The sequence below is a fragment of the Maniola hyperantus genome, chromosome 18 (assembly GCF_902806685.2).
Source record: "Maniola hyperantus chromosome 18, iAphHyp1.2, whole genome shotgun sequence".
NCBI lineage: Eukaryota > Metazoa > Arthropoda > Insecta > Lepidoptera > Nymphalidae > Maniola > Maniola hyperantus.
Genome location: NC_048553.1, coordinates 1139124 through 1156551, shown reverse-complemented (window position 1 = coordinate 1156551; position 17428 = coordinate 1139124). Strand labels below are relative to the sequence as shown.

The window sequence follows — 17428 nt, the reverse complement described above, 5'->3', positions numbered from 1 at the left end:
GAAACTCTGCGGTTGCTTTTTTTTATGTGATATACTACAATAGTTACACGTGTAAGTTGTATATGTATGACTCCATCCAGCGGGGCGGGGCGTCCCATAGATAACACACTGGGCGTCCCACCGCCTCGTACCTCGATTCCCATCTCGACCTGTCAAAAAGATATAGACTTTCTCTAGGTACCTATTGTTTGGCTATGATTGAGATTCCTGGGTTGGTATATGGGAAAGGGGTGGTTAAATGAAACAAAAATAAGATGAAGTCACATTCCAACATGTTATAAATTATTAAAAAATAAAACACGCATAAGGTAGGGTTCCGTAGGTACGCATATAAAAAAACATCTTACCGCAGTCTCTTAAAAATCAATTAGGTAACGCAACATACAGAGACCAAAGGGTTTCTTGATTTACTATGTAACCTACGAAACCCTTAAACGCTTTGTATATCAAACTAAATTCTTAAACATGTACGTTCTGTTGCTTTTTAAAGTATTAACAACATTTTGAGGTTTCGGCATCGGTGGAGGTGGCGGTGCATTATTATCGACATCGACAAGAGCAACACATTTATCGATATTTCGTATTGGCACTGGTATGGTTTTAGAACTAGAAGCTCCTGTACTGTACGAAATACTGCTGCCATAAATACTCACAGGCGCGCAAACTTCGTAACCTAACTTAGCGTAAAAATCCTCTTGGCCTTTAGTCGATAAATGGATCATCTCTAACTTTAAGACATCTTTACAATATTTCTCAACTTGCTTCATTAGAAAAGTGCCCAATTTTTGTCCGCGCATCAATCTACTTATCACCACAGATTCTATGAAACAGCTTAGTGGCATACTAGGTATAGGTGTGAGCTTGCAGTGTCCTAAAATATGTTTTTCCTTATTTATCAATATTAAATTCGTTGGTAGTTCGTCGCAAGAGGCTTGGAGAGACATCATTCTTGCTGTTTCACTGCGTGGCCACTCATTGTTGATTAGCTCGCAGCATGGCCTCAAATATTGAGGGTACTTATGAATAGGTACCACTTCCAAATGTTCGGAATCCATTTTTCTTCTGAAACATAAAATAACGGAACTCTTTTTTAAACATAATTCCGATATAGAGTAAAAACAACACCTAACTGTCAAAGTCATTAATCTATGCCATAATAATTTCCATTTGTCCCTGTGCATTTGTCACCATTGTCACTTGTCACTTGTCAAAGGAATCCTGCCACTTGTTTTGTTTTGAAAAACCGGAAATTATTGCAAAAACAGCACAAAAATAAATGAAACATTACAATAAACTTACAAAAATAGTGCTGCTGTAATTCAGTACGGGTTTGTAGTGATTTAAGTGCTCATACATTTTTGGTTAAGGTTTAAACGCGCGGGAGTCCTAATCGCCTTCCATGCCTGCTGCAAAAGAACCATAAAGAAAAGAACTAACCTATTTTTAGCTGTCATTAATTTTAAGAACCGTGGTGGCGTAGTGGTTAATGCGAATGGTTCCTTAGCGAGGGTCGCGGGTTCGTTTTTCAGGCAGATTGAACTCCTCCGAGTTTTCTGTGAAACTTCAGTGCATGTGCGCGTAGTGTTGTGTTTACATTTTTATCATTACGCTTATGCCGATAAATGCACAAGTCAGAGCTCTTATTTTAATGATGCCAACATTATTTCTATACTATTTAGTATGTACTATATTATAAACATACAAACTATATTCAGATTTTTTATTTTTAAGGACTGAACAGTTTCAAAGTAGTTAAGTTAATATTTTTAGCCTAAATCGTCATAATAATGGAGGAAGATGATGACATACCAGCACTCTCTGCAGTGACATTTGCAGCTCTGCAAGAGTTCTACGCAGAGAAACAGAAACGGCAAGAGATCTTGGAGAAGCTGGAGTCACAGAAACAGTTGAATGAAAATATCATTTTTGAAGAAGACTGGGTAAGCAAATATGTATCCCATGCCACAATAAAAATGACGAGCAAATGAGCATCCTGATGTTAAGTGATTACCGCCGCCCATGAACATTTGCAGCACTTGCACTTGAGCATATTTTGTTTAAAATGTTTATAGCATTGCATTCCAGTTTGCAAAAGCTTGCTCTAGCATTTTTGCTTTACTCACTATCTATGTTTTTCTTAGTTGATTTTACCTATGCAGCATTTTTTTTTGAAACATCATTCTTGCTGTTTCATTGCGTGGCCACTCATTGTTGATAAGCTCGCAGCATGGCCTCAAATATTGAGGGTACTTGTGAATAGGTACCACTTCTAAATTTTCAGAATCCATTTCTCTTCTGAAACACTGTTAGTTTTCACATTTTTGACAACTAAAAAATGTTGAAAATATTTTTTGCACACAGGCAGATCTAGAGTTTTATTACTATCCATGGTTTTGGTTTCAGCAACTGAGTCAGTTCTGGTACGACGAGGCGACAGTGCAGGCCCTAGTGAAGGTCATAGACAACTTGCTACCAGACAGTGGCAAGGTTGCTCTTATATCCTGCCCTACGTTGTTTGTATCAGTTAAGAGACAACTTGGGAACAGAGCAAATGGTAACTAGTAGATCATATTCAAAAAATATACCTACTAATACATTAACCTTAATTTCTCTGTAGTTTCTTTAAAAAATAGACATATTTTAAACTAGAGTAGGGTCTTGGACCCTATTGGGTAGTAATTTTTTTGTAAAGCGGTAGTTTAAGGGGCTAGAATTCATTATTAAAAAAAATCTTATTCTCTTTAAAAATGAAGTTTAGCCCCATAAACTACTGCTATACAAAAAAATCACGTCATTTTATTACTACAGTCCAAGACCCTATAAATTAAATGAATGAAAGAAAACTAGTTGCCTGAGTTTTCTCGATAATGTTCTCAAAATTGTGTGAAGTATGCCAATCCACGTTTGGCCAGCATGGTAGATTATGGCCTAACCCTTTCTCATCCTTAGAGGAGACCCATGCCCATTATGAGTACCTACTAACAGTGAGCAAAATTTTTCAGTAACTCTCCTTGAATACGATAGAAGATTCGAAGTGCATGGATCAGATTTCATATATTATGACTACAACTCACCAGATAAACTACCAGCAGATTTAGAACATACTTTTGACTTGGTCATTGCGGATCCACCGTTCCTCTCCGAAGAATGCATAACCAAGATATCGAAGACTATACAGTTGCTAGCCAAAGAGAAGATAGTTGTGTGTACTGGCGCTGTAATGAAGGAACATGCAGAGAAGTTGCTAAGTTTAAAACAGTGTGACTTTAAACCACAACATAGAAACAATTTGGCGAATGAATTTTCGTGTTATGCTAACTTTGATTTGGATGAAGTCTTGAGATGATAAGATAGTTTTAAAATTTTGTTGTAAATATTATATTAATACTATTTTCCGGGATAAAACTTTTAATAGCTCATAGCTTTAGTTGTAAGCTTACATAATTAAATAATACTAATCCAACAACAATGACAATCAAAAAGTGTAAATCTTACCTATTTTGAATAAATGATTTGAATTTGAATTATATCTGTCCCTGGGATGCAAAATATCTCATTACCTTTTTTGTCAAAATCGGTTTAGTAGGTAACAGACCGACTAACACACTTGCATTTGTAATTTAATAAGTATGTATTGTGTGAGATTAAATCTATAAATTCTAAATACCTAAATGCTTTTTATTTGTACATCTATATTTTATTTTGTCTTTAAAGTTTGACAAGGTAAATAAAATAAAAGGCATGTTTAAAAACATTTTGCATTTATTGATCTTAACAAAACTAGCAATTTGTCATATTATGCCGGTTAACATTTTAAATATTAATAGTACCAATAACTTTCCAGACAACATTTTCTAGATCTCTAATTATTATGATGACTTACTCTCAAAATGTAGATCATACTACTTACAAAATATAATATGCTTTAGAGATGTCTTACATGTAAAGGCCATCTTTTGTTTATTAAATTAAATACTTACTACATACACAAATACAGCTTAGTTATAATATTTTTCATATAAATATATTGAGTATATGTAGCAACAGTCCAGTTAAATAGTTACAGTGCGGATTACAGTATTTACAAACATTCAGACATTAAGTAAATTTTAAAATAGAATTTTCTATGACTAAACATATGGGAATAAAGCGTGTATACTGATATTTCGTACTCAAAACTATTATTATCATTAATATCGTGAGAGTAAGTTCATCTATTTTTATAGAATTTCCAGATATATAAATAAATAATAATAGAATAATCAATCAAAGAGTTACCAGCATTCAAAATGTATTTATTTATTAATTTTTAACTAATTTTCTTTACCTTTTCATTTATTTATTTACTAGGTAATATTAAGAAAATATTTAGATTTACTATTAATTTGTTGTTTAAAACACATTAATCCTTTAGTAATTACAAGTTAACTTAGTTTACTTTTATTACAAGGCTGAGTTTTCATTCGTCAAATAAACTTTAGCTGACGAATTAAAAGCCTAAAGGCCTATGTCCAGCAGTGGACTATATGGACGCATACAGGCTGATGGATTACATTGATGAATTAATTTGACATTTTGGCAGATTTGTAACAGGCTTGAGGGGCTTCCGTGACGGTTAAGCGGCTTGGCACGTAGATTTTTGCTTGATTCAAGCATTTTGACCGTTTACAAAGTTTGCTTGATGCTTGAGTTATAGACTTAGCGTCAAGAATTTACGTGCTTGACGCGTGATTGATGCTATTTTATATCTTTTTCGGACAGTGTTCGAGATTTACAGTACAAAGTTTATTTTGACGATTGAAAAATCGACCCTTTAAGAGAAATATTACCAGATAAGGCCATAAATATTGTCCAATAAATTTAGTGGACATTTCATTCACTTATATTATTTATTAATCGATACTAAGTATATTAAACTATAATAAATTATTCAATTCAATTGATTTAAAAAACATTACTTAAAAACTATTTTTATTTTGGTGTTTAAATACATAAATTAATTTTCGGAGTTAAACAAAACATTGAAACCATGTCATATAAAAAAAAACATTATATAACTCTTTCAGATCACGGAAACGAATAATATAATATTGGTACCAATTCTGTTGTACCTACACATTCTTTAGGCTGCCTGTCCACTGGTGCGGAGCGGAGCGGAGATGTGTTAAGCAAACCAATCAGATTGTCGATAAATAACGTGATAATTTCATTCCGTCATGTGACAAAACTCTGATTGGTCAACAATACACATCTCCGCTCCGCTCCGCACCAGTGGACAGGCAGCCTTAAACGAAACTAAATTGACATGTCTAAAATTAATATATCAATTTAATTCAGAGATTCAGAGAACAGAATTGGTATCACTTTCAGTCATGAAGTGTAATATAATAATGTGCAAATTTAAATTTGTACTAAACAAAATAATTAATTTATATTACTTTCTTTGAACCACGCTATAACATAATACCTATACACATAAGTATACTATTTTGAAAAAATACAGATAGTTAGTCTAGAAACAAATTATTATCGAACGGTAGCGAGTAGCGACTGTTAGTATGAGATTTTACCTCTTATGTTGATAAAATTTGCGCGTCGAAAACATACCATCAGAGTAAAATATACCTTATTAGTATTCTTTAAAGCTCAAGTTTATTCATACATCTACAGCCAGTGCTGCGGAACCCTTGCGAAAATAAAACGGTGATATTAAATTTTCGACTTTAATTCGAGGGGTTAAGGTCTATTTTACTTTGATATTGTTTGTGTTTAGACGCCCGAATTATACCAACATTGCGTTGCCAACAATATTAAAACTCAGGCCAGAACCAGAAATTATATCAAATGTATTATATTCTAATATTTATCTATGTGACCCTGTTAGTATCACAAGACACGCAGGGTTTTGTAATCAACATTGTAAACAGTAAACACCTGTAATATAATTATATACACTTTTACACAACATTACATAATGCTATGTAGTTTGAATATTCAGTATAGCCCACATTCATTGTCAGTGTTAATAAAATTTACTTACTTTATTTTAATTCAAAAATTACAAAAAGAAAAAAAAAGCCATTAGTTATGACATTAGTGTGTCCGTATTTTAGCAAACAAAAATTGCCATTTTCTTTTTATAAGAAACAAAACTAAACATTTTTACATTAGCAGATTTAAAGTTTTAATACATATTTTAATAATCACAATAACAAAAAAAATATCGGTAATGCTATTCGAAATTATCTATCCAAATCACAAATAGAAAAAACAATAGCTTTTGTGCCGGGAAAGTAAGAGATAAATAAATCACAACCCTTGTTTTCTTAATCTGAAGCTAAAACACAAGAGGATTTTATCAGTAGCTTCTAATAAATTAGATAAATTCTAGACTTATCAGATATATTCCAAAATATTCATAAATATTCTTAAAATCATGTATTCTAAAAATATTGTGTGTTATTGGCCCTACATTTAGTAGAACTGAAACTAAACTAAAAAGTTTACTTCGCATTCAATTCAATAACAAAAAAAGCAGATTTAATTTTATCTGTCAAATTAAACGCCACAACATTGGTGCTAATTCATTTGTACAGAAATCTCTTGACTAAATTGAAAATAGTGTTATCCTTTTCAAAATACTTCCTGAGGAAAAAGATAGCATTTTTAGGCCTGTAAGTAGGTGTGGTTCAGAGATTTCTGTGTAACCATTAGTAGACATGTCAAAGTTTAATTTGACGAATTATAAATATTTTGATATTCAAATAAGTAATAGTTTAGTTTATACATATTATTATTAAGTTTATATTCTATCACTGTATAAAAATTAATTCCTTAAGTCTTAATTAATAATGATGAAAATAATAATCATTAAAATTGCACAAATGAAGAAAAGATGTTACAGAATAACTCTTTCAATTAATTATAATAATAATTTAAGTTCATATGTATATTTACAACACGCATTAAAAAACAAAGGTAGGTACAAATTGTATGGTACATGAAATAAACTAAAACTAATTTGACAAGGCGAAATGTAGTGTCATCCTTATCGCAATTTTCTCTGCAGAAAGAGACAGCCTCATTTTTAATCCCGGGCAATTTAGTTTAGTTTAAATAAAACGTAAAACATCATTAATATTAATAAAAAAAATTGTAATTGAATGTGTTATGCATAATATTGGTTTAATTTCAATGAAATTTATATTTACAGTGAATAAAAAAATATAAATAACTTTTAAATTATAACAAAATAAATAACTGTTTATAATTTCAGTGTTTTTTTTAATTGGGATTTTACCAACGTGAAGTTAGGAGTTTTTAGTGGGGTTCTATATTAATGTTATTATTCATAGGTTATTATAATCTTATGAAAAAATATTTGTATCTGTCTATAAGATACTTTAAATTGTGGAGATCGTGTCGCCAGTAAATATCTTTTGGGTGCTTTATATATCAATATAATAGGAAAAATATACATTTGTCGATCTTATTCATTTACTACTTAATAATTTTCTTTTACAATTTTTCTATCGATCGACTGTTGTACAGTTAGACACAGGAATACAAGTAAAAATTTCACAGACAGAGAAAACAAATCTGAAGATTTATTTTAACATGCGTGTCTAACTGTCCACGTATATAGGATTGTCCTCAATTGACAGAATAACACATAAGGAGAGACTTAAATAAGACTAAATTGCACAAAATATACAAACAACTTTGGGCTATTATATTATACAATTTATTTTTATCGGCCAGCAGCATATTATCAGAAATTGTCTTGCGACAAAATGTATGAGCATTGTACTAGACGGTCAGAGTCGGTCGTACGCTATGATGTGGGCAGAGTGCGACAGAAAGTTTTCTAGCAAACAAATTCTGATAATATACGACCAGCTAAGATCAGCTAAGAATAAATAGATTGTAGGTATAGGCCCACAGAGCAGTGCCCTTTAAAAGTAACTTAGATTTAAATGTCTTTTGAAGATATTTACACTTGCAGTCACTGGGTTGTAAAAATGTCAGCAAAGTTTTTAGAGAATATAGTCTTTCTCAGTTATTCTCTACGTCAGATATGTCATAAAGGAATGGTAGTGATAAAAAAAATGTAAAGAAATTCAGTTAAGGACATCCAATGGTCAGGGATTAGGTGTCCAAAATACTTATAAATTATTATTTTCTTTAAATCTAGAAAAACAAAACTATTCTGCTAAATATTAAATTAATTTTAATCAATTATTTCGTTAATTTTTCCATTAATATTGGTTTACCTTTTATTATAACTTAAGTTACTTTGAGCAATCAACTTTTTTTTTGTGTTAATTTACTTCATCAAATTGTGAACAACATTATATTATGACTAAAATCCAGATTATATAACATGAAACACATTGTCTAACACTGTTATATAACATATGGTCATACAATACAACTATTATACAACGTGTTTGATAAATCATTTTTTTATTCAGATACAAGTTAGCCCTTGACTGCAATCTCACCTGGTGGTAAGTGATGATGCAGTCTAAGATGGAAGCGGGCCAACCTGGAAGGGGTATGGCAGTTTTTTTTATTAAACCCACACCCCTTTGGTTTCTACACGGCATCGTACCGGAACGCTAAATCGCTTGGCGGCACGGCTTTGCTGGTAGGGTGGTAACTAGCCACGGCCCAAGCCAGAGATTTCTGCGATCGGCTGTTTGCAGGGTTGTTACATTGGAGTTTTAAACACATTCTTTAAGTCCTCATAGATATGAGGACTTAAAGAAGATCCGTGGCAGATGCCACGGTTCTTCTTTTTTACTACACATCGGTCCTAACCTCTGCTTGCCGGGATGTTACGCGCATTATCTAACACCTTGTATAAAAACTAATATAATTTTATAAGTATTTTGGACACATTATAGGACTTAATTATAAAAAGGCACCCTAGATTTACGCTGCTATGCTTATACCTACATAACATTCGATAAACCAATACTTTGGGAGAGGCCAAAACATTTGGGAGGGTCATTTTTGTTATATAACATGAATCTACGAGGGACTTTCTATGTTATAATTTTATTAAAATAGGGCACAGAGTGACTTTCAAAATACATTTTTTGGGGAATGTATAAGAGATTTAAAAATATATTTCTACTGACAGTATACAATAAATATTTGCCACTTTATAGGTTTTATATAAAATACGCTACTATCTCTTTCAACTAGGGATTCATATTTCATTGATAGTATTGTGTATTGTAACCTATGTATAAAACAAACCTAAAATTGGTGAAAATTGTGCCAATTCTGTTGTACATGATAATTAAATTGAAAGATCTAAATCTAGTGCTATCTTTTTCCGCACGAAACATTACGAAAGGGACAGCAATACATTTAGACTTGTCAATTTAGAGATTGGGTACAACAACGTACCTACTGTCTGTATTCAAGAACATATTGTATTAACGTGATAAATGTGGATATGTATCTCAGTTTGCTTAAAAGGTAAACAAGCAGTTTATTCAGAAATCCTAAGAGGCGCACTATACGTGGCCCATACGACCTTGGTACCGCGAACTGACAATGAAATCATAATACAAGTGACCTAAATCCAGAAGGTCTAAAGCGCCTGGCAAATCGATTACGCGTTTCTGCATTTATCTTTTAAGCAAAGTATGGAAAACTATAGCATAATTAAAACTATAATCCCGTAACTTAACTCAAATACAATAATGCACCTTATGACTAAGCCGTAAGATAGAAACTAAAACTAATTTGTGATTTATGATCCCATATTCAGTAATATTATTTTCTAGTCTCACTTCCGGATACGTTTCAGCTTCAAACTGAGACAAAGCCCATTAGTTACACAACTTACAGCACCGATGCAATGTCGGTCTTTTATCGGATATACAGGATGTAACCAGAACGCTAGCAAAAACGTTATTGTTATACTAACTTACACACTCCAATACCAATAACCATTTGCCTCATTTTGTAGTTTTAGTGATTTAGTAATTATCTATCCCGCAAAAGCGTGCAAAACTTGGGTCAATGCCCCGCCTACGACGCGGCATTGATTCCGAGTGGCCTACTTACGCAACGTTCGTTGACCTCTACTATCAGTCAGATGTTTTATTTGCAATATGTCGTAAACTTTTACAAAATTATAGGAAATTTTTTTTCGTTTTTTTTTTTCGCGTTTTTTTGTGGTATCATATCTGTGAGCATCTGTCTTCGTTTTTGCCAGCGTTCTCGTTACACCCTGTATGTTGGAGAGTGTGCTTAGGAACTTTACAGTATTGTTCCTTCTTCACCATTCTACCCCAGAACAGCAAGAAATCGTAAGTTCCACTCATCAAAATAAATAATATAAAAAAAGAAACCACACGTGGTCGACAATCAATGTACTCGCACGAAACGTTTTCAGACGCTATACACCTCAGTCATAGATACCTACAAAATGCAATGGCACCGATTCTAAGCACAACCTAATTTTAGAGTATTCGCACCCTCTTCTTACTAATGTAATATGAAAAGGACAAAAGCAGTTTGACATTTCTAAATTAAATTTTTAGATGGTAAAACCCGTGTTTTAGCACGCACTCGCGAACCTACTGTTTAAATTTGTATTGTGCACTAAAATTTTGAGTCTTTAAATGTGAAAGTCATGTTCCGTTCCTTTTTTAGCATTAGTAAAAAGAAAAGGATGCAGATACTCTAAATTTAGTTTAGAGAGAGACTAGAGAATCGGGGCCATTGTCACATTTGCTATGAAAGTAGCACCAACATTTGTAACAATTGCAGTGAAGAAGCCGGTAGCAAATGCGGAACAACAGTCACAGGCAGTTAGTTCCCCAGCGTAGTTCCGTGTATGTCCTCTTTTTATTATGCGGCGTTGTCCCAGCCTGTCTGCGTCGCATGGTGGCGAGGTAGAGCACATTATAAACTCCCTCTGTTTCGAGACTGGCATTACCATAATGCTCCCGCTTTAAGAACAACTAACAGACAGTCAAACGCTACAATCCTCCAGATATGTCCAGAAATATCAGCAGTAGCTAGTTTCCTAGCAAAGTCCCATTTATGTCCTCTCCCGTGTAAGTCCTCTCCATGTTATGCAGCGTAGACTCAGCCTACCTGCGCCGTTTGGTGGCTCGGCAGAGCAGCAGCAGTAGCAGCAGCGCCGCGCAGCGCAACAGCAGCAGCAGCGCAGCGAGCAGCAGGCGCGCGAGGCGCAGCGCGTCCCTGCGCAGCGCGCGCGACACGATCTCCGCGCGGCATCATCCCGTGCCGCACTTGCCGCTCTCGAACACGCCCTGACCAGACAGTGGAACGATGTAGCCACAAAAAAATGTACAGTGCGACAAGGCGATCTTCGTGGCAAAAATCGGAACTAACGTAGCCGTCAAGTGTCCCATTTTTTTTTTGTTTTATATTCTAAGCCTTTGTTCTCCAACAGCGCCCCCCTGTCAATGTCATTCAAGTGCCAAGAGAGCCTTATAGGTACGGTATTTACGGGCACCTTAAGTTTTACGTGTACTTGAAGAAATCAATTTAAAATGCGCATGGGATTTTTATCATATCATTTTTAGTAAGTGAAAAATGGAGCTTTAAATCTATGGAACTAAGCTAACTATAATGCGTACAAAAATGAAAACTCTCGCCATTTCAGTCCTTATTTTAAAGATGAAGCCCAGCTGTACTACAATATCACGATCGCAATCACCTCTAATTGGCGCTCGCTCACTATTGGCTACAATGCATTGTTGCAACGAGAATCGCACAAATTCAGCCAATCACAACAATTGAGATTGTAATAATGAGTGATGCGATGGGTTTTACGAAATCGACGTACCGAACTTTTGACATGTCAGTTGACACATAAAGTTAAAATGACGAGCGAGTTCTCATTTTGTACGGGAAGCCACTTGTTACTATAAAATATTATACCGATAAAAGATGGTGGGTGGTCTCAAAACAGCTGTTCTGTTTGGCGATCATTTTAAATACAGGCGGAAGACAGAACAGATGGTCAGCATTATTCTGAGTGACGTTCTAGAAGTAAACTAACCTTTCTGAAGAAGGGCGAGAAGGCGACGAGTGACTCGCGGGTGAGAGGCGACGAGTATAGTGGACATCTTCGGTCTGACGAACAGACGGTCAGCAGTCTTCTGAGGAAGGTTTCTAACTGTGGTCGTCTAGAACGAGCGAGAGCTTCTGTTGACCATAGAGTACGAGCGGGGAACGGAATCGCTGCCACCTAGAAATTAGATATTCTTTTAGTGATGATAATATGTAAAACTAGATGATTTTGTTAAATATTTTTGCGTGGATTTTGGTTTTTTTAAATCTCGTGGGAACTCTTAATTTTCCGGTATAAAAACTAGCCTATGTCCTTCTCCGGGATGGAAGCTAAATCTGTAATAAATTTCATTAAAATCGGTTAAATTGTTGAGCCGCGAAAAGCTGGCAGACAGACAGACACACTTTCGCATTTATAATATTAGTATGGATATGTCATAAAAGTTAGTGGTTTCGCAACAGGATCGTGCTCTTGTTTCGCTTCGTGCACTGTACCTCAAATAATACAATGAAATTGAATACCAAACAGGTTTAAATAATTAAAAGAAACGAATTTTCGGGCTCCACCATAGATTTTTTTTTCTTTAGGGACGCGAAACCAATTTTTGAGAAATAGCTTCAATACTTTCCGTCACGCACATAAAAAACTCCGATTTAAAATCCGAAAATTACGATTTCTACCCCACCCATTACATGCAACACATGAAATAAAAAAATAAAAATAATTTTTTTTTTAATTTTACAAGTATTTTTGAATCGTCAGATGCGTGACGATACTAACCTTCTCCCCGTAACTAGCTCTGGCAGCGAGGTAGAGGTCCCGGAAACGTCGGTACCGCCGCAACAACGCCCACGACGCGTTGGGCAAACGCACCCGCACCTCGTACTCGTGGTGCGTGCGCGCGCCCGCGCCGCGAGTCACCCACCCCGGCACGCTCACGACATCCGCTGGAAACGATGTTGGGTATAAAGCCAGTAGTTGCGAATCTAGTATTGAAATCATCTAACTGACCGACCGTTGCCTGCACGCCTAACATACGCACCGCGAGAAAATTTTGTCTACGCATTTACTCGTCTTATTTGTATGAAAAAACACGAGATAATGCGTAGACAAAATTTTCTCGCGGGGCGCATGTTAGGCCCTCTGGTGGACTTTCGAGTCGAGCGTTTGTCGCATCAGTAACGCCACGACAGAGAGGCAGACTAATGCATACAATCTGAGGCCACAGTGGAACCCCTTTTTTTTAACGTGGGGAAATCCTCATGGATACCACCGCGCTCGGGGAGTGGCGGTGGTTATGTCGGACTCTTACCGACTAAACCCCCACAGTATTCCGTCTCGTCCGTTGTTGCTAGGCACAGGGACACGAATGTATTCAACTGCAACCTAGCTAACGGCACCCGCCAAAGCAGGCCTAGCTCTGGAATTAAATGACAGTGGAACCCCTAAGTTAACGCAAGTTAACCAAACAAGACGAATGAGCGTTTAGGTAAATCTGTCATATAGAAAGAATAGATGATCTTTTCTAAATTAATTCTGAAAGTAGACCTTAATAAAAGAGTTCAACAGGTTATTAAGTAATTTTAAACTTACCAAAGTCTATGGGATGCATGAGACCTTCTGCGGAGTAATCCTGAAACCAAACAATGATACTGATTCTGTGCACACCTAAATTTTAGAGTATTCGCATCCTCTTCTTACTACTGCATTTAGAAAAGGGCAGATACAATTTGACAGTTTTAAATTTAATTTAGAGCTGACAAACCTCGTGACTTTAGCTGCCAGTCGCGAGCCTATTGTTTAAATTTGTAGCGTGCACTAAAATTTAGAGTCTTTAAATGTAAAATTCATGTTCCGTCCCTTTTTAGCAATATTAAAAAGAAAAAGATCCAGATAGTCTACTTTAGAGAAAGACTAGCTCATGCTCGCGACTTCGTCCGCGTGGACTACACAAATTTCAAACCCCTATTTCACCCCCTTAGGGGTTGAATTTTACAAAATCCTTTCTTAGCGGACGCCTACGTCATAATAGCTATCTGCATGCCAAATTACAGCCCGATCCGTCCAGTAGTTTGAGCTGTGCGTTGATAGATCAGTCAGTCAGTCAGTCAGTCAGTCAGTCAGTCAGTCAGTCACCTTTTCCTTTTATATATTTAGATAAGAGAATCGGCACCATTATAGCATTATAAGTCGTGTACGGCGGCGTCTCTTCCCTAGAAGATGCCTATTCACTCTTGACTTCAAGGAATAATCTTACTCACCGGGTGTTGCACGCTTTGTCTATGGTTCTGATGGATGTTGTTGTAGTCGTGGTCGTGGTCGTGGTCGTGGTCGTGGTCGTGGTCGTGGTCGGTGCGGTGCGGGGAGGGCGGCGGACAGAGCGCGCGGAGCGGGTCGGGCCACGATTGCTCTGAGGGCAGTTCGTCGTTGGACGTTGACACGTTGTCTGACGCTTCTACTTCGGTTTCTTTTAACCTACAAAAAACGATAACTAATAATAATCAAGCTGTGATAGCCTAGTAGTTAGGGCGTCCGCCTTCTAGTCAGACGTCGGGGGTTCGATCCCGGGCACGCACTTCTAAGTTTTCGGAGTAATGTGCTTTTTATGAAATTAAATATCACTCGCTTTAACGGTGAAGGAAAACATCGTGAGAAAACCTGCATGCCTGAGAGTTTTCCACAACGATCTCAAAGGCATGTGAAGTCTGCCAATCCGCACATGGCTAGCGTGGTAGACTATGGCCAAAACCCTTCTCACTCTGAGAGGAGACCCGTGCTATTAGTGAGCCGGCGATAGGTTGATCATGATGATGAATATCATCAATCCATCGCCCGGCTCACTACTGAACATGGGTCCCGTCTCGATATAAAAAGGATTTAGGCCCATAATCTGTAACGACCAAGTGCTTTTAATAGACTTCACACACTTTTGAGAACATTATAGAGAAGTCTCAAGCATGTAGGTATATGTACGAGATAGGCCGAGATGGCAATCGGGATGGGGATGCCCCGCACACCCGCACAGCCCCTGCGCTAGCCCAGTGCGGGTGACATGCGGGTGTGCGGGGCGTCCTACCGCCTCATACCACAATTGCCATGTCGACCTGTCACGAACTATACGTTTCCTCACGGTTTCACCGTGTGGCGGTTGCCACAATTGCAACTAGATGGCGCTATTCAATCGATAAGATTTCATGACGTATCCCGAACAAATGTACCGCCGACAGTACTCGCACTAACGGAGTTTTCTGCAATCTAGACTATATATAGAAGTTTTAAGACACAACCGTCGGCCCAGCTGGCGCTACCGAGCACAACCAACCGCTCGGTAGCCTGCACACCGCTCCCGTACAACCGTTAAAGCAAATAGTATTTAATAGTTTAAGACGCACATAACTCAATGGCATGTCTACTGACCTGCTGAGTAGGGGGTCCTCAAAATGTCCGTTGTGCGTTTCGGACGCGGGCGCTGGCTCGTTGGACACTTGCATGTCGCTCTCGCTGAGCGTCAAAGATGGCGTCTCTTGTATGGGCGTCACCATGATTGTGCGTTTGTTTGGTTGATTGTCAAAGAACGAATACTGGAGAGCCATTTCTAGGCGGACGTATTTCTTCTGGAGTTCTTGTAGCACCTGCAAAAAATAATCTTTACAGTATAAATAATAATATAATATAGAGGTTTAATATCAAAATTTTACAAAGATTTTGCATTGAATATAAATATAATAATATCATATATAAAAACCGGCCAAGTGCGAGTCAAATACTACAATCGTATTTTATCGACATTTTGCACGATATATCAAAAAATAAATAAACATCTGTTTTAGAATCTACAAGTAAAGCCCTTTCATATGATACCACACTTGGTATAGTAATCTTACTTTGAAAATTGAGAATAGCAATATTTGTTCATGAACACATTTTAATTTTTTCTTGTGATGTAATCACAAATTTACGGTTTTCAGATTTTTCCCCTCATGTCTGCTCTATAAGACCTATACCTACCTGCCAAATTTCATGATTCTAGGTCAACGGGAAGTACCCTATAGGTTTCTTGACAGACAGACAACAAAGTGATCCTATAAGGGTTCCGTTTTTCCTTTTGAGGTACGGAACCCTAAAAATGAGAAAAAATCGAAACTGGAAAAAATATGGAATTACCGCAATCTGTCGATTGAGTTCCTCCTTGGAGCAGTCGTTCTCCAGCGAAGATATGACGAGCATCTTCTGCGACGCGATCCGCGAGCACAGCCGCTGCATCGCCCGAAGCGCCTCCGCTTCTGTCACTTGTCTTCTGTTCTTGCTTTCACCTGCAGAGCAATATTTGACAAAATCCATACTACAGGCGTAATGGTACTACAGTGGTAGATGCATCCGAACTATTCGTAAGCACTTGTAAAAGTTTATACGAATAAAAAAAGATTTTCATTCATTTCATTTCATTTCATTTCATTTTCATTTCATTTCATTTCATTTCATTTAATGCATAACTGAGTAGGTTCCTGCGGTAGTGGAGCGGTGCGGGAGGGGGGTGATGACGTGACGCGAGAGCTCAGTGATTCGTCAACTTATGTCAAAGTCAAAGTCAAATGATTTATTCAAAATCCATCCATACTAATATTATAAATGCGAAAGTGTGTCTGTCTGTCTGTCTGTCTGCTAACTTTTCACGGCCCAACAGTTCAACCGATTTTGATGAAATTTGGCACAGAGATAGTGTTCGCGATGATTCCGTCAGTAGGTACTAATTTAGTTCGAGAAAAGATTCGATTCAAAATCCGTGCAAAAAAAGGGACCATTGTGTTTACGCCAAAGAACAATAGGCTAGCATCGAAAAAGTGTAAACAACTATTGTCTGCGTAATTTATGATTCACTCGAGATTTCTCGAATAATCTGTGAAAGGGACGGGCGTATAAGATAGTAAGGGACGGACATAGCCCCGAAATCGTATATAAGCGGACGAATTCGACGACGCGGCAAGTTTTGTATTACAGTGGAAAGAGTGCGAATCAGAACAGTGAACGCTCTTAAGTGAATAGTGAATATTATAAGTGTTAAGTGTATTTAGTAAATTGAAAATATTAATTGTGATTATTCTAAAAGTGGACAATAAAGTGGACCTTAATTTGAATCAGTCTTTAAGTTTAAGTAGTCGCACGTACCTTGTTAGATATACCTACTTACCCGCCAGTGCTAAGTGTTCAGTACGTTACAGATAGCTTACATCCCAGAGATAGATTTTTAAAAACCTTCATAGATAGATAGATAGATAGATAGATAGATAGATAGATAGATATATATATAGATAGATAGACGCATTCAAGGTAAAATTTTGTATGAAGTTCGCCTTTGTT

The 17428-nt window shown here is 36.6% G+C and overlaps 4 protein-coding genes across 7 annotated transcripts in view; 2 read left to right on the top strand and 2 right to left on the bottom strand.

Annotated features, from left to right (window-relative positions):
• The window catches only part of roh (reduction of Rh1), a 135627-nt gene that overhangs the window by 79836 nt on the left and 38363 nt on the right, over positions 1–17428 (top strand). The gene's annotated exons all lie outside the window — the stretch shown is intronic.
• Naa80 (N-alpha-acetyltransferase 80) lies at positions 256–1423 on the bottom strand. The gene is made up of 2 exons (XM_034978201.2): positions 1300–1423; positions 256–1062 (listed from the first exon to the last, which is right to left on the bottom strand). Exon 2 carries the CDS (start codon positions 1053–1055, stop codon positions 447–449), a length of 609 nt encoding a protein of 202 aa, XP_034834092.1. The 5' UTR covers positions 1056–1062; positions 1300–1423; the 3' UTR covers positions 256–446.
• Positions 1214–4224, top strand: LOC117990715 (EEF1A lysine methyltransferase 1). Of its 2 annotated transcripts, none has more exons than XM_069504626.1 (4): positions 1214–1323; positions 1771–1940; positions 2404–2554; positions 3003–4224. In XM_069504626.1, the coding sequence occupies exons 2-4, from the start codon at positions 1788–1790 to the stop codon at positions 3344–3346; spliced, it is 648 nt and encodes a 215-aa protein (XP_069360727.1). In that variant the 5' UTR covers positions 1214–1323; positions 1771–1787; the 3' UTR covers positions 3347–4224. The 2 variants fall into 2 exon arrangements, with proteins under 2 accessions (XP_069360727.1, XP_034834089.1); XM_034978198.2 differs by having other exon boundaries at positions 1732–1940; positions 3003–4186.
• Positions 8440–17428, bottom strand: part of Klp98A (kinesin-like protein 98A) — a 45135-nt gene continuing 36146 nt past the window's right edge. For all 3 annotated transcript variants that reach the window (XM_069504577.1, XM_069504578.1, XM_034978285.2), the window contains 7 exons: positions 16235–16383; positions 15488–15702; positions 14332–14545; positions 13664–13703; positions 12851–13017; positions 12059–12247; positions 8440–11303 (listed from right to left, as the gene is read on the bottom strand). In XM_069504577.1, coding sequence (XP_069360678.1) covers positions 11268–11303; positions 12059–12247; positions 12851–13017; positions 13664–13703; positions 14332–14545; positions 15488–15702; positions 16235–16383 — 1010 coding nt within the window. In that variant the 3' untranslated portion in view covers positions 8440–11267. The remainder of the gene's footprint in view (positions 11304–12058; positions 12248–12850; positions 13018–13663; positions 13704–14331; positions 14546–15487; positions 15703–16234; positions 16384–17428) is intronic.

What these genes read in the sequence shown, in the direction of transcription:
- Naa80 (XM_034978201.2), bottom strand. Translation starts at nt 1,055, where the DNA reads ATGGATTCCGAACATTTGGAAGTGGTACCTATTCATAAGTACCCTCAA.
- LOC117990715 (XM_069504626.1), top strand. Translation starts at nt 1,788, where the DNA reads ATGGAGGAAGATGATGACATACCAGCACTCTCTGCAGTGACATTTGCA. An exon ending in TCATTTTTGAAGAAGACTGG is followed by an intron (nt 1,941 to 2,403) that starts GTAAGCAAATAT and finishes TTTTGGTTTCAG; the next exon opens with CAACTGAGTCAGTTCTGGTA. An exon ending in ACTTGGGAACAGAGCAAATG is followed by an intron (nt 2,555 to 3,002) that starts GTAACTAGTAGA and finishes AAAATTTTTCAG; the next exon opens with TAACTCTCCTTGAATACGAT.